The sequence below is a fragment of the Sapajus apella genome, unplaced genomic scaffold (assembly GCF_009761245.1).
Source record: "Sapajus apella isolate SASKATOON/1434 unplaced genomic scaffold, GSC_monkey_1.0 scaffold13, whole genome shotgun sequence".
NCBI lineage: Eukaryota > Metazoa > Chordata > Mammalia > Primates > Cebidae > Sapajus > Sapajus apella.
Genome location: NW_022436953.1, coordinates 42030 through 57414, shown reverse-complemented (window position 1 = coordinate 57414; position 15385 = coordinate 42030). Strand labels below are relative to the sequence as shown.

Genomic DNA, 15385 nt, shown 5'->3' with positions numbered 1-15385 from the left:
GATAATTTTAAAAAGTTTCCCCCAAGCCTTTATTTAAAGTCTTTTTCACATATATGGCGTGTGGTGTGCACACCAAGCTCAGTTATTTCAAAGGAGAGTTGAATCTCCTAGGAGTCTCATTTCTCAGCCTCCAGGGACTCCCACATTTTGGAGAATAAAGAAACCCTTTTGCCAGTTGGAGAATGTATTGTACTTCCGGCAGACGGGCATTTTTTTAAGTGGGGTTTTCTGACTGTAGAGGTGAGTAGGATTAGCCCTCTGAACTATGGACAGATAAGTTAGGGACAGTGAAGGAGAACGGAGAGGGGGAAGCCATGGTCAATGGACTAGGGCGCAGGGACTTGCAGGATGTTTATTGGTGAGAGCCATGAGTTAGAAGCAGAAGAGGCGAATGGGCCCCCAAGGCGTCGATGGGTGAAGACAGGGCCCCTGACCACAGAGTGCTCACATGCTGGGGAAACTGCCGCTGTGCTAAGAGAAGCTGTCCAGGGTCAGCCTTGAATCTGGGTGAGGATGCGCTGGAGAGCGCCTTAGGGAAAGGCACTGCTTCTCCAAGACCGCCATCTGCTGGGAAATGTTCGCGATGGCAACGCAGAGCCCCGAGGACCGCGGGGGAGGCGCCCTCTGGCGTTGGGAGCGCGCAAACGCACACGGGAAGGGCTTGCCTGAGGCTCGTACACAAACGTGGTAGTTTCCAAAAGGCGTTTCCTTGGGAAATGGTTGGTGGATATATTGATTGCGCTCTTTTTGCTACCATAGAATGTGAGTTGAATATTTCTCAAGGAAGCTGGTGGTGTTCACTGCATGGGGATGGTGACAGGGCGCCCCATGGGCCTCCAGGGAGCTCCCTCCCTGTTGGCCTAAGGCTCCCTCCCACTGCATGGCCGTCCTGGTGCCACTGCTCCCCTGCCCCGCGTCTCTACCCACCACCCTGGCCCCAGCGCTCCCTATTTCACAGGCAGGAGAGCTCTGCCCAAGTGCGGTAGTGTGTCAGAGTCATCCTTCTGAAAGCCTGCATTGCCGTGGTGGTCCTGTGTCCCCCTCCCAACCTCCATCTCCGCACTGCCAGGCTGGCCTTGCTCTTTCAAATTGCGACCCCCTAACTAATGTCCTTCTCCCTGCTCTGTCATTTGGTCCAAGTCTTCATCTAACACAGTCCCCGCTCACCTTTCCCATCTCCCTTGACGCTGGGGCTGCCATCAGTCAGCCACCTACCCAGTACCTGAGAAGCCTGCATTCAGGGCTGAAAAGCCTGGAATGGTGGGGCTCCCCTGGCCAGTGCTAGGGGACAGTCCTTAGGGGGAACAGGGAGAAGTGAGGCAGGATAACCTGGTGACGGATAGCAGTGGGGGCTGGAGAAGTCTGGCTGGGGTCAAATTCAGTTTCATCTGTCTCCAGCTGTGTGAGCTTGGGCAGGCCAGCCGGCTTCTCTAAGACTCACTTTCCCCTTCTGCATGTTGGAAATAATAGCTCTTCCTTCACAGCATCACCAGAAGAAAGTGAGGAAATGCCCGTAAATGCTTGGCATGGAATAAACAGTGTCAGCCACCATGAGGATGCTGCCTGGAGCAGTGTGCGCCTCATGCAGTCTCACCTGTGTCACTGGTACTGAAGGATGATGCAGCAGAGTGCGCAGGTCAACAGCAGCGTCTCTGACGTCAGAGCGCCAGATCATGGCCCAACTCTGCCAGTGTGTGACCTTGGGCAAGTCATCTGACAGCTCTGAATCTCCATTTCCTCATCTGTAAAGTGATTAGGCACATCACAGGGTTGTAAAGATTAAATGAGGCAATACTTGTAAAGCATTTAAAACAGCTGCTGACACAGAGTGGGCACTCAGCCCTGCTGGCTCTTAGCCCTAAGTGAGAGAAGAGCTGTGTGATGGGATGGAAGGAAGACAGATTTGGGCTGTGGAAAGCCTGGCTCTGTCACTTACTAGCTGTCAAAATGTCAAGCATTTAAACTCTCTGAACCCCTACTCTCTCATCTGCAGTGTGGTCATCGTAGCAATAGCTCATGTAACTACCTCGTAGGGCCACTTGCTGGACCAAAAGCAAGGCGGAAGTTGAGAGCCTCTCTACAGATGTCCCCAAGCATCATCATGGCCACACACCCCTGGGCACAGCCAGCCGGAGGTCTGCATGCACTCCCTCGCTCCTTCCTCTCCCAGAACTGGAGAGGAGGCCCCCACCTCAGCTGAATGCCAGGCCCTGGCCTTACTTTCTGCTCTTCTGTCCCCAGACCTTTAATGAGTTTGAGATCGAGCAGCACCAGGAATGTGCCTATGACCACCTGGAAATGTACGACGGGCCCAACATCCTGGCCCCCATCCTGGGCCGTTTCTGCGGCAGCAAGAAACCAGATCCCTTGGTGGCTTCGGGCAGTAGTCTGTTTCTCAGGTTTTATTCGGATGCCTCAGTGCAGAGGAAAGGCTTCCAGGCAGTGCACAGCACAGGTACCTGGGGTGGGCCGCGGCCTTCCAGCTGATGAGCACTTGGACAGGAGACAGAGAGATGGTGAAGGCAGGACAAGGACTGCCTTTAATTCTGACCGGGGAAGAGTGAGGGGAGGAAGGTGTGTGATAAAATGTCCTATTAAAATGAAGCATCAAGCTGGGCACGGCGGCTCATATCTATAATCCCAGCACCTTGGGAGGCCAAGGCAGGCGGATCAGCTGAGGTCAGGAGCTCGAGACCAGCCTGGGCAACATGGTGAAACCCTGTCTCTACTACAGATACAAAATTAGCTGGGTGTGGTGGTGGGTGCCTGTAATTCCAGCTACTTAGGAGGCTGAGGCAGGAGAATTGCTTGAACCCTGGAGGCAGAGATTGCAGTGAGCTGAGATTGTGCCACTGCACTCCAGCCTGGATGACAGAGTGAGATTCTATCTTTAAAAAAAAAAAATAAAAAAATGAAGCATCAGCAACCACAGGGAAAAGAGCTGTTTTCTTTCACTGTCTTTAATTGACACAATTTGAAATGGACGACCCTTTGTTAGTGCCCCATTCTTTTCCTTCCTCCTTTTTTTTTTTCCCCTTTTTTCCTCTCTTTTAAAAATGTATTTAGGCTGGTCACACTGGCTCACACATAAAATCCTAGAGCTTTGGGAGGCTGAGTGGGGAAGATTGCTTGAGCCCAGGAGTTCAAGACCTGCTAGGACAAGATGATGAGACTCCACCTCTATAAAATAAAAACTAGACAATATAGTGAGGTGTGGTGGTCGCAGCTGCCCGGGAGGCTGAAGCAGGAGAATCGTTGGAGTCTGGGAATTCAAAGCTGCAGTAAGTTTTATCACACCACTGCGCTCCAGCCTGGGTATTTTGTTGATCTGTAAAGTCCAAAAGTTGTGTAATGGTGAAGGCAGCCCTTTATTCCTCTAAGGACCAGTTCTGGAAAGTGAAAATGTTTCTGTTCCCCAAGATTTTTTCTCCACTCAAAATGTAAATATTGCTATTGGGTCCTTTGGTGGGCAGTGTATGTGCTTATAACTTATATTATCTACTTCGTTAAGCAGAAGAATGTCAGTAAGAAATTTGGCTCTGCTCTTTAGCCATTAAAATGTTACCACCTGGGATTAGTGCCCACGGAAGCCAATCTGACCCTTTGATCCTGATGTACAATTGTGTCCTTTGTCAGAGCTGGTGGCCACCCAAAGCCCACTCTGCTTCTGTAATGCTGACTCTGAGATCACGATCATGGGACCCTGTGATCCTTTTAACAGTTCCTATCCGCATTTTTTTTTTCAGTAACAGAAAATATAAATCAGGTCAAACAATACAGTAGCCAGCATCCGAAGGCAGTTCAGTCTGGCCCTGCACACCAGAAAACACTGCATGGTTTGTGGAACCCTCTCAAACTCCCTGAGCAGTTCTAGCCTCCCCCAGGGAAGTTTAAAAGCTGTTAACTAGTGATGTCGTCCCTGCAGATAGAGACCAGGAAGAACACAGGTGCCAGGGTCCTGGCAGGAAATGGGGGCACATTCAGAGTCATTATTTGAGGAGAAGTTAATGAAGGGACATGTTACAAGGGGACAGCAGGGACTGGGACACTGCAGGACAGTGAAGCCACCAGAGCTAGGAGCTGCAAGGCTAGGAACTGCAACCCCAGGCCCAGGATGAGAGGAGGGAGAGTTCCTGGAAGCTGGAGACAGAGAGGGATGCAGAGAGCCTCCGACTGCAGCTGTGGCCCAAGTGGAAGAAAAGCTGTGACAATCAGGGGACTGAATGCCCTGACCTCTCTCCTCCCTCCCCTCCTCTCATCTGCTGGTGCTCCCCACGGGTGAACCTGCAGCAGAGGCTGCAGGCGTCATCGATGCAGGCGTCATCGATGCAGGCCAGGGGTCTGCTCCCGGGGCCCAGGCACGTGGGGAGGGTTGGGGGGTCTGGTGGGATGGATGGGAGGTGTTCTGCCCTGCTCTGTGCTCATTTCATGACCACCCAGCTCTAAGGAACTTGAAATTTCCCAAAGACGGGTTAGACCTGGAAGACATTCTAAGCCAGAGTCAACATAGGACTAAGAATGGGCAGTCAGACAGGACTGGGGCCAGGCGGGGTGTGAAGCTCCAGCGGGACCCAGGACCTACAGAATCTACAACAGCTTTTGCCTGGGCCCCTCGGGGGCATGGAGCACACTGGGGAGGGGAGGAGTTGTGCAGGGATTTGCCTCCAGAATTTCTGGTGCTTGCTCATCTAGACAGGTCTTATCTATCTTTTTTATTTTATTTTATTTATTTATTTATTTATTTACTTTTTTTTTCTTTTTTTTGAGATGGAGTTTTACTCTGTGGCCCAGGCTGGAGTGCAGTGGCACAATCTCAGTTCACTGCAAACTCCATCTCCCAGGTGCAAGCAATTCTCCTGCCTCAGCCTCCTGAGCAGCTGGGATTACAGGCGCCCACCACCACACCCGGCTTATTTTGTCTTTTTAGTAGAGACAGTGTTTCACCATGTTGGCCAGGCTGGTCGCAAACTCCTGACCTCAAGTGATCCACCCACCTCGGCCTCCCAAAGTGCTGGGATTACAGGCGTGAGCCACCGTGCCCAGCCAATGTCCATTTTATTTTATGTGGACTTACTTACATGTCCAAGACACAAGGTACTATGTATAGGACCAAGGCCAAGCAGAGTTACTGTGTGATAACAAACCCAGAAACAAAGGCTACAGAATACAAGCCCAGAGTCTGAGGTGCAGCTCACCTGTGACACCCACAGGGACCTCAAAGTTGGCCTACAGTCCATGCTCTCAACTGAAAGAACCAGTCAAGTAAGAGCTGAGGTTTCCTGGGTTGAGAGCTCACCCGCCGTTCTGATGTGCTTTTATCGCCCTCTGTTGGCAGAAATGACAAATTACAGCCAGTCAGTCAGGAGAGTGTGAACCCTTCTCAGAGGCCTCCAGCACTTCAGGGAATAAAGTGGCAAATAGACCCACCCACACCCCAGCGACCAGTCAGGCGGACTGGTCTGTCACCCAGGCTGGATCTCGGCTCACTGCAACCTCTGCCTCCTGAGTTCATGCAATTCTCCTGCCTCAGCCTCCCAAGAAGCTGGGATTATAGGTGTGCACCACTACGCCCAGCCAATTTTTATATTTTCAGTAAAGACAGGGTTTCACCATGTTGGCCAGGGTGGTCTTGAACTCCTGACCTCAAGTGATCCACCTGCCTCGGCCTCCCAAAGTGCTGGGATTACAGGCATGAGCCACCATGGCTGGGCTCTCCCCTCCATTTTTATTTGGCCTTCAGGCTTTAAAAATATTTAATTATGGGCCAGGCATGGTGGCTCCCAGCACTTTGGGAGGCTGAGACAGGTGGATCACTTGAGATCAGGAGTTCAAGACCATCCACTGGCTCCATGCCTCCATAACTGGAAAAAGCAAAAAGCAGCTAACTCTTTTCAATGGCGTGATCATGTATTCTCAAGCTGGGAACAGGAGACATATAAGGGCCACTTTTTTTTTAAAAAAACCTTGGTTTGTAAGGGCCACTTTTTTGTTGTTGTTGGTTTTTGAGACAGAGTTTCTCTCTTGTTGCCTGGAGTGCAATGGCACAATTTTGGCTCACCTCAACCTCTGCCTCCGAGGTTCAAGTGATTCTCCTGCCTCAGCCTCCCAAGTAGCTGGGATTACAGGTGCCTGCCACCACTCCCTGCTCATTTTGTATTTTTAGTAGAGACGGGGTTTCTCCATGTTGGTCAGGCTGTTCTCGAACTCCTGACCTCAGGTGATCTGCTTGCCTTGGCCTCCCAAAGTGCTGGGAATACAGGTGTGAGCCACAGTGTTATAAGGGCCACTTGCATCTACGAGGGAGCCCTGACCTGGGGGAGCCAGGGGCTTCTGTGTACCCCTCCATCAAATGGGGTGATGAGACTGCCTGGCCTCGCCTGCCAGGCCCACCCCAGGCTCTGTAGGGAAAGCTGAGTGCACGCAGGCGGGAGGCACGAGGGTGTCCTGTGCTGAGGGGACATCTCACTTCTCTCTGCTCCAGAGTGCGGGGGCAGACTGAAAGCCGAAGTGCAGACCAAAGAGCTCTATTCCCACGCCCAGTTTGGGGACAACAACTACCCGAGCCAGGCCCACTGCGACTGGCTGATCGTGGCGGAGGACGGCTACGGCGTGGAGCTGACATTCCAGACCTTTGAGGTTGAGGAGGAGGCCGACTGCGGCTACGACTACATGGAAGCCTACGACGGCTACGACAGCTCAGCGCCCAGGCTCGGCCGCTTCTGTGGCTCTGGAGTAAGTCCCAGAGACGCTGGGGCCGGGGCAGAGTGTGACGATTCACAGCCTGAGTTGTGGAGTCAGACATAGCCGGGTTTCCTGCCTGGAAACCCCCGCCACTTAGGAGCAATGGCCAGGAGGCTCGTTCTGTGGGAGCGGAGCGGGGAGCAGGAGAACTGCCAGAGAGGAGGTCAGGAGGCAGCCAGGGACCAGTCCTTGAAGGCCTCTTACTACTGATGCCAGCCACGGATGAGCACTTTTCCTTTTGGGACTTTCTCCGTTTTTACAAAGGCTTTTCCTCTCCCCTGCTTTTTTTTTTTTTTTTTTTTTTTTTTACAGACAGTCTTGCTCTGTCAACCCAGCTGGATCTTGGCTCACTGCAACCTTTGCCTCCTGAGTTCATGCAATTCTCCTGCCTCAGCCTCCCAAGAAGCTGGGATTATAGGTGTGCATCACCACGCCCAGCCAATTTTTATATTTTCAGTAGAGACAGGGTTTCACCATGTTGGCCAGGGTGGTCTTGAACTCCTGACCTCAAGTGATCCACCTGCCTCGGCCTCCCAAAGTGCTGGGATTACAGGCATGAGCCACCATGGCTGGCCTCTCCCCTCCATTTTTATTTGGCCTTCAGGCTTTAAAAATATTTAATTATGGGCCAGGCATGGTGGCTCCCAGCATTTTGGGAGGCCGAGACAGGTGGATCACTTGAGGTCAGGAGTTCAAGACCAGCCTGGCCAACATGGTAAAACCCCGTTTCTACTAAAAATACAAAGATTAGTCGGGTGTCGTGGTGGTGCATGCCTGTAATCCCAGCTACCCGGGAGGCTGAGGCAGGAGAATCGCTTGAACCTGGGAGGTAGAGGTTGCAGTGAGTGGAGATCACACCATTGCACTCCAGCCTGGGTGACAAAAGCAAAACTCTGTCTCAAAATATATATATATTTAATTATGTTTTTATATATTCCTAATATTCACATTTCCCTCCTCAAGCAAAACCAAATGCCTATGAAAATTACAAATCACTTACTCACTACATACACGATGGTTGTGCTCAAGGTCATTATCAGTTTTCTCATTACTGTCTTTTTCAGTGAGCCTGTTGTGTTTGCTGTTTCTCAGCACCTGACATAGGGGTTGGCATGTAGCTGGTGCTGGGTGGGAATGTGTGCCCTGGCCAGTACAGGATCCTGGCCACTGCCTGGCTGCCCCACACTGGACACTGCCCATGCTGGGCCCCAGCCCTCTCCTTTCTGTTGCCTCCAGGCCTAGTCACTTAAGCGTCTTTGCTATTGGCTGGACTGATATCACATCATTTTGGAGTGACCAGCGCTCCTTGTGCTAAACAGAACCTGAAATTGGCATTTATAGTTGAGTAATTCCCTTCATCTTCTTTCAGCCTCTAACAAAGGAAGAATGACAAAGTGGCACTTGACCAAGTGTGTGGGTCCTGCCTACCTGTGAGAACTTGAGTCTCAGTTTCCTGAAGTGAAAGATGGGGCTAGTACCTGCCTTATGAGGTTGCTGTAAAGTTTACACAAGGTCTGGACGTTCCTAGAGCAGCACCTGACTGACCTGTGTACTTAATAAATAATAGATTTGATATGAGCTATGCACCTGGGATCCTCTTTGGATGAGCAGGGCCCACAAAATTCTCTGGAGCAGAATAATTTGCAATGCTTTTTTTTTTTTTTTTTTTTTTTTTTAAAGGAGCTTGTTTTGATGCCCTTCAGAGTCTCTGGTAGCAGGGACGCATCCTGTGTGCTTGTGTAAGATCTGGTCCCATCCTCCTCATTTTCAACTGTAATCACAGCTAAACTCCTTCTCGTTTTCCTTTCTCCTCTCCTCAGCCATTGGAAGAAATCTACTCCGCAGGAGATTCCCTGATGATTCGATTCCACACAGATGACACCATCAGCAAGAAAGGCTTTCATGCCAGATACACCAGCACCAAGTTCCAGGATGCCCTGCACATGAAGAAATAATGCTGATGTTCCTGAAAGACAGGCATTGAGAGTGTTTTGTTTTCGTTTTACAACAATAGCACCTTGAAAATCAGCCCTAAAACAGTGTACAGTATTATTCTCAAACAAACACTCAGAATCCAGTCATGGAGGTATATATTTGAATGAAAGTACATGTAAGTTTGGCCAACAAGGTGGAGAGAAAATGTTCTTTTGATTTTGGCTGCAATGTTTTCACTCATGAACTGTTAAAGAAAATTACGGTTGAAGTCTCTGACCATTCAAGCTATGCTTGTACATGCCCATTCTCCCTGTCCCTTGCTCCCATGTGGCAAAAGGCCAACCTTGAGGTTGGTCGTTCCTCTAATCTGGACTTGCTTGCAAAGGTGCCAGGCTGTCTTCTGTCTATATTGGGCATAAGAGATGAAAGCTTGGCCATGACTAATGTGTGACTCACAGCTTTGGCTGGAATTGTTTTCTTTCTTTCTGCCAGGGACATGGCAACCAAGAAACCTGAAAATATGGATGTCAGGACTTAAAAAGGCACCACACTGAGCAGTGTTCACAGAGGGAGTTTCGAGTATGAGAATCATTGTCATGAAGTTAGGAGACCACAGGCCATTTCTCTGAGTCATTGGCTCTCCTTGTCCCTTTGGTTCCCCCCATCCCTAATTACAGTGGGGGCTGAGGCATCCATTATGAAGACAGCAGAACATTTGCTGGCAAGAGTGCTGTCTGCTGAGAAGACAATATTGTGGCTCGTCCTGATAGTTTTTCATTCATTGACTTTGAGAAGACTCCACCTGTGCTTGGAATTCCATGGGCTTTGAAGAACATTTCTTCTTTTAGCTTTGGAGGAACTTCCCGTGGCACACTGGGACTCTGACATCCAGTTCAAACTGCATTTGCAAACTGTGCAAAGACATCTTACGAGGGACCAATTCAGGTCCCTCGTGGGGTGAACACTGCTGAAGACTGGTTAATTATAAGTTATGTAAAAATCATCGCCTTGTGGAATAAGTCAATCAGTGACTAGCTTCCTGTAGCCAACCAGGTTAAAGAGTGCATTGGTAACATTGCTTAGATTAACTAGTATTCAATCACCAACTTGCAATCAGAATTCACAACACTTGGCACTTGTTCTAGAGAAGTGTAGCGGATGTTTACATAATTGTAGTACCTCAAGGTATAATTTAAACAGTGAGGTAGTTTTGAATGGCATTTCATTAAGGCATCTATGGGCATTATGAGCTAAAAGCTGTGGTATGTTAGCTTTAAAAGAGTATTTATGTTGGAATAATTTTTAAATAATGTTTACATAACTATAAGTCCTGTTTGGTTGGTGTGGAACACAGGGCGGCACACGCGTGTTTTTGGTTAGAGCCAAGATCGCTCCCATGCACCAGAATTCCTTTGGAATGAATCAGCATCATTTTAGACAAAGTATTTGTAAAAGGTAAAAGGTTATATTTTTCACAGATCAGAATATGCCACCAGAGGACTCTGTCTCATTAAAATGATTGCTGGGAGCAAAAACTAGAATGATACAAAGAAAAGTCAAAGAAATGCATGGGAATATTTTTTCCTTAAAACAGAAAAAAAAGTATTATTATTAATATATGTCTGTATATATGTATGTATGTAAAAGATCAGCTGTCAAAGCCTTAATCAATGCAGTGTGGAAAACGCCAACCCCCTGCCTTCGCTTTACTGTGGGTCCTGCAAGATTGGCTCTCCGTTTCCCGCCTCTCTTCTCACCAAGTTCTGTTTTGGCCTTTCTTGGCCCTGGACTGAGGTTCAGCCGACACTCTTATATTGTGCATATGGCAGACCCTGCCCAGCGTGCGCTTTGATATGGCAAATGGAGCAGCTGACCTTCTGGCTCCAATCCCATCTGCCTGTTAGTGTAGATTCCATTTCTCTAATTTTTGTATGTTCTGTGGTTTTATTTGGTCTCATCTTGTCTATCAGAGTTGAAAATGGAACTGGGATACTTAAGATGGCTGTTAAGGTTCTTTGTCCAAGGAAATAAAAGTTTTGTAGTTTCAAGCTTTAGAAGTCTAAGCAAGATTAACCCATTTCATAGAAGAGTGGGAGGGAGTCAGAAACAGAGTCGGTGCTTCACAGCAAGATGGCGAAACAATGATACTTCTTATCTCTTTTGTATGAACATTTTCAAAAACACAGCTTCAATGATTGTCACCATATGGCCAATTTGCAACAATGGGACCCTTATGAAAAACCTTTATTTAGGCCTCCAGTGTGACGTATCTGCAGAAAAGACAAGCCCTGATTCAGCCAGGGCTAGCTGGGCCGCTTCTCTGGAAGCCCACACTTGTGAGGACTTGGGCATGACACAGGTTCTTGCGAAGAACCTCGAGGCTGGCTTCACAAGAGAGAGTCCATTCAGCAGAAAGACCCAGGCCTCTCTGCCTTGGTGTTTGCAATTGCTCAGTGACCGGCCTGCAAACATCCCCAGAAGCAAACAGAGGTAGAAGGTGCCACTGCAGCCTGCTTTGTGCTTAAATTGGGTGCCAAGCTTTGGGAATGACACTGAGCTGCAAGAATAGTTTCAGTTCAGAGAATTGTCTTAGGACAAACAGGCTGATGAAGAATTTGGGGGTCTGGGTTTCCAGCCTGGCTCAGTTCTGCAGTAAACTGGTCTAGCAAAAGCTAAAGCTGGATTGCAGGGCAGGAAAAGGCCTGGAATCAACTTCAGCCAGCGGAATGTCTTCAATCAGAGAAAGAGAGGCTGTTCGTTGACTCACTGTTCCCTCTATTTTCCACTAAGGTAAATATGTAGGGTAAATACCTCTAAGATGAAGTTTCCCCTCTATTTCTATTTTACAATTTCTCTCTAAAGCAAGCTTGTTCAACCCATGGCCCAGGTCGGTTTTGAATGTGGCCCGACACAAATTCGTTAACTTTTTTGAAATATTGTAAGTTTCTTTTCGTGATTTTTTTTTAAGGCTCATCAGCTATCATTAGTGTTAGTGTATTTTTTGGCTCAAGACAATTCTTCTTCCCATGTGGCCCAGGGAAACCACAAGATTGGACACTCCTGCTGTAAAGTTTCATATTACTCACAAATTGCTCAGCTGGTTTAAATAATTCGTAAAATCCTGCTAACTAGCAAATTCACTTTGGGATTTTCTATTGATTGGGTCCATTGGGTAACTTTCAGATTGGTACTGTTAGCATTCCATTTGTGAATGAATGTTCCCTTGGCTTCAGCAGATGTTTTTAAAGTTTCTTTTGTAGACTGAACTTCTGAACAGCAATTCCAAATGCCTAAAAGTTTTCTTTTTAAAAAGGAAAACTGTTTAAAGTGTTATATGTAAACATATCAGTATTTTTAATTTTGTGTAACTTTATGTTTCATGAAATGATGTCAGTTTCAAAGAGAAAGTGGAGAGCACCTAACATGTCTCTACCTAGAAAGGATGGTTTCATTAAAGAATGTGGGTTTATTGATGTGTCTTGGGTTTGTATTGCTAATTCAGACCAAATGGATCCTCTTGGTGATAATTTTCTCCAATATCACAAGAGCTTGAGAGAGAATACTAAAAGGGGGCCCTTCTCTACAGCCTTCCACTTTCCGGTGAATACCCACGTGCCTAGTTCCAGCACAGAGTTCACTTATGGACCCAGAAAGTCATGAGCAAAGCTAAAGATGGCTTTCAAGTTTGTTCCCTTTCTTACACCAAAACAAGCTGAAAATTTGACCACCTAATTGTTGTGAAGATGTCTGCTGCTGAAACCATCCAGATGTGGGAGACATCTTCCATTTACCCCTCAGCTGCCATCACCACCCTCCTCTATCTGGACATGTGTCTAAGGACATCTGACACCGCAACTACAGGTCATGGCTCCCAGTAGGTGAACCCCCTGCTGGGGGCCCTGGAAGTCCCTCCTTCCACTTGCCACTTCAGGTTTAGGGGTGGTAATGACACCCTACTTGTCTAACCCTGGGGTACTGCACTTCCCCTAAGGGGGACATTTATAGGTAGTCATTTTAATAAATCCTTTTCAAATGTAGTAAATTGAGTATACATTACTTGTCTCCTGCAAGGATCCTGACTGATACAGGGTCATTTCTAACACAAAGACAGGGACTTCATCTGATAAAGGACACCCTCTTCAGGTTGATTAGATGAAGAGGCTTTGGGGGTATGTTTAGAGTTTTGTGGGTTATATTATAGAAGAGTAACTATACAACTGTGTTTTTAGAAGCACTCAGATTGTTCTCAATGCAACTTTCTTTAACATATGCAGTTTTGTGTTATACATAGTCTGAAGATTTTATGACTTCTCTGCCCATTTGCAGTCACCAATTACATAGAGATGATAGATGATTGATAGATGACAAATAGATGATATAGGTAGATGGATAGGTGATAGGGAAAGAAAGAGAAGAAAGAGAAAGAGAGAAAAAGAAACAAAAGAAGGGAGGAAGGAAAGCAGGAAGGAAGGAAGGAAAAAAGAAAGCTATAAATCTTCAGCAGCGTTTATCTTCTAGACCTAACAATGAGTCCCAGTGGTGCAAGGGTGTGAATGCTGGTATATCAGTCAGCACAGGCTAGCTTGTGCTGCAACAACAACTATCCCCAAATTTCAGGGGCTTTACATAAGAAAGAGTTATTTCTTGTCTACACGACAGGTTCATTTCTGGTCATCTGAAAACTCTTCCATATCATCCTTGGTCAGGACCAGGCTGATGGAGCAGCAGCATCAGAACATTGCTGGATTTTATAATACAGGGAAAAAAAAGGGTGACACATGACACACTGGCTCTTAAAACTGCCTGGAAGTGACATATTCCTTCTACTCAATTCATTGATCACAGCAAGTCACATGGCTATCCTTAACTTCATGACAAGAATAAGGCAAACTAGCAACATTGGTAGGCAGAAGTAATGACTCTCACATGTAACATTTGTAGATAGGAAAATGACTAAGTTTTTTTTGTTCTAAAATTTCACGTTATCCCCACCTTATTACTAATATTTTATATAAAGATTTCTGAAAATTAGACCAAGGCCACTGTAACAATATTCGTATACCCACAAAATTCGTGTACTGAAATCCCAGTCCCCCATGTAATAGTATTGGGAGGTGGGGTGTACAGTCTAAGAACAGATTAGAACACCAGCTGTCACCCCTCACTGCTCATTAGCACCCCCCTGGGGATGCCCCTGCCCAACTCTGATCAATTAACTCAGAGTCTCTGGGGGCAGGGCCCAGTCATCAAGAGTTTTTATAACCATCCCCCCCACCACCACTTAGGCGATTCAGGTGTGCAACCAGGATGGAAAACCCACCTGATTAAAGGCAATCTGGTCTCCACTGTGCCACTAAACTGCTCTTGTTAAGGTCACCAGCTGGGAATCAGAAGGCTCCTCTGACCTCTTCAGAGGCTACCTCTCAGCAGCAGCTAATACAATTAAGCAACATCCACTTCCCTTCTTGAATCAAATTTCTTTCCTGATCCCCAAATTTCTCTGACTTTCCTGCCTCACTCAGCTCTCCCTGCTGGCAACACCACTTCTTCCAGGCTGTTAAATGTCTGTGAACCCCTGGGCTCTGTCCTGGCCCTCTGCCTTGTCTACCTGCTCATCCACAGGCCGGCTTCTCCCAAATGGACATCTTCAGCCCAGACTCCCTTTATCCAATTGCTTGCTTGGCACCTCCACTTGGACAGCCCCTAGGCTACCCAGGTATAAGGGTGATCTGTTTCTCCAGTATTACCTGCCTAAGCCAATAGTGTCTCCATTTTTGTTAGTCAAGCCCCAAACCCAGGAGTTGGCGCTATTCTTCTCTTTCCCTCGTCTTCTCGCCCCTCCCCTGCTCCATATTTTTTTCATCATCAAATCCCACTGGCTCCACCTCTGCAGTAAGTCACACACTCATTCACTGCTCTCATCCTACAGCAGCCACCTTCATCGCTCACCTGGACTTCACTCACCAGCCACCACCTGCTTCCACTCTCTTCCCCTGTAGTCCTGGCTCCACAGAGAAGCCCCAGCAGTCTTGGTCACCAGCAATTAGATCATGCGTCTCCCACTGAAAAACCCTTGGGAAAGGCTTTAAGGATGAAAATCTTACCATGCCCTCCCATGGCACATCAAAAGGGCTCAAACTCACTCCATCCTTAGCCCCTTCTGGGGTCACTCCCTGGTTTACGTTGCTCCAGCCAACCGGCCTCCTTCCGGTTCTGTGAGTGCACCAAGCTTGCAAAGGTTAGCCCTTGCCGTGGCTGCTGCCTGGGACTCTGCTTCCTCAACCCTTCACATGTCTGCCCGCTTCTCATCTTTCATGCACAGCTTCAGTACCATCTCCCAGAGTCATCTAAAGCCACGGCCTCCTCTGTCTCTTGAGTCGCTCTCTCCTTACACTCCTGTTTGCTCCTCTCACAGTGGTTTTCATTTCAATGGCCAAACTATTGATTTAATCCTGTTGTTTTACTGGCAACTCACTCACCATTTTAAAGAGGCAAATCCCTAACAGAGAAATCATAAGTCACAAAGCAGCCCATGTCCATGGCTTCCTCCAGGTCTAGAGAGCTTCCCACCCAAAATGCAAAAACAGAGAGGGGGTGAGGTCAAACTCACACCAGGGAGCTTGTTGTCCAGTGAGTGCAGTACCTTGCAGTAACTGGAGCCCGCAGCAGTGCGACTCCTGCAGCAGAATGGGCCCCCACGCCTCCTCCA

At 47.8% G+C, this 15385-nt stretch overlaps 1 protein-coding gene and 1 long non-coding RNA gene across 4 annotated transcripts in view; one reads left to right on the top strand and one right to left on the bottom strand.

Annotated features, from left to right (window-relative positions):
- Positions 1 to 12147, top strand: part of TLL2 (tolloid like 2) — a 148747-nt gene extending 136600 nt beyond the window's left edge. The window contains exons 19-21 of the mRNA XM_032281152.1: positions 2242 to 2455; positions 6482 to 6732; positions 8562 to 12147. Of these exons, the coding sequence (XP_032137043.1) occupies positions 2242 to 2455; positions 6482 to 6732; positions 8562 to 8696 (600 nt within the window). The 3' untranslated portion in view covers positions 8697 to 12147. The remainder of the gene's footprint in view (positions 1 to 2241; positions 2456 to 6481; positions 6733 to 8561) is intronic.
- LOC116553719 lies at positions 7 to 15375 on the bottom strand. 3 transcript variants are annotated; one of them, XR_004269878.1, is made up of 4 exons: positions 15287 to 15375; positions 5196 to 5325; positions 2293 to 2493; positions 7 to 1742 (listed from the first exon to the last, which is right to left on the bottom strand). It is a non-coding gene; the product is annotated as an uncharacterized LOC116553719 (long non-coding RNA). The 3 variants fall into 3 exon arrangements; XR_004269877.1 differs by having other exon boundaries at positions 14626 to 15335; XR_004269879.1 differs by having other exon boundaries at positions 14781 to 15335.
- Positions 15376 to 15385: the final 10 nt, after the last annotated feature.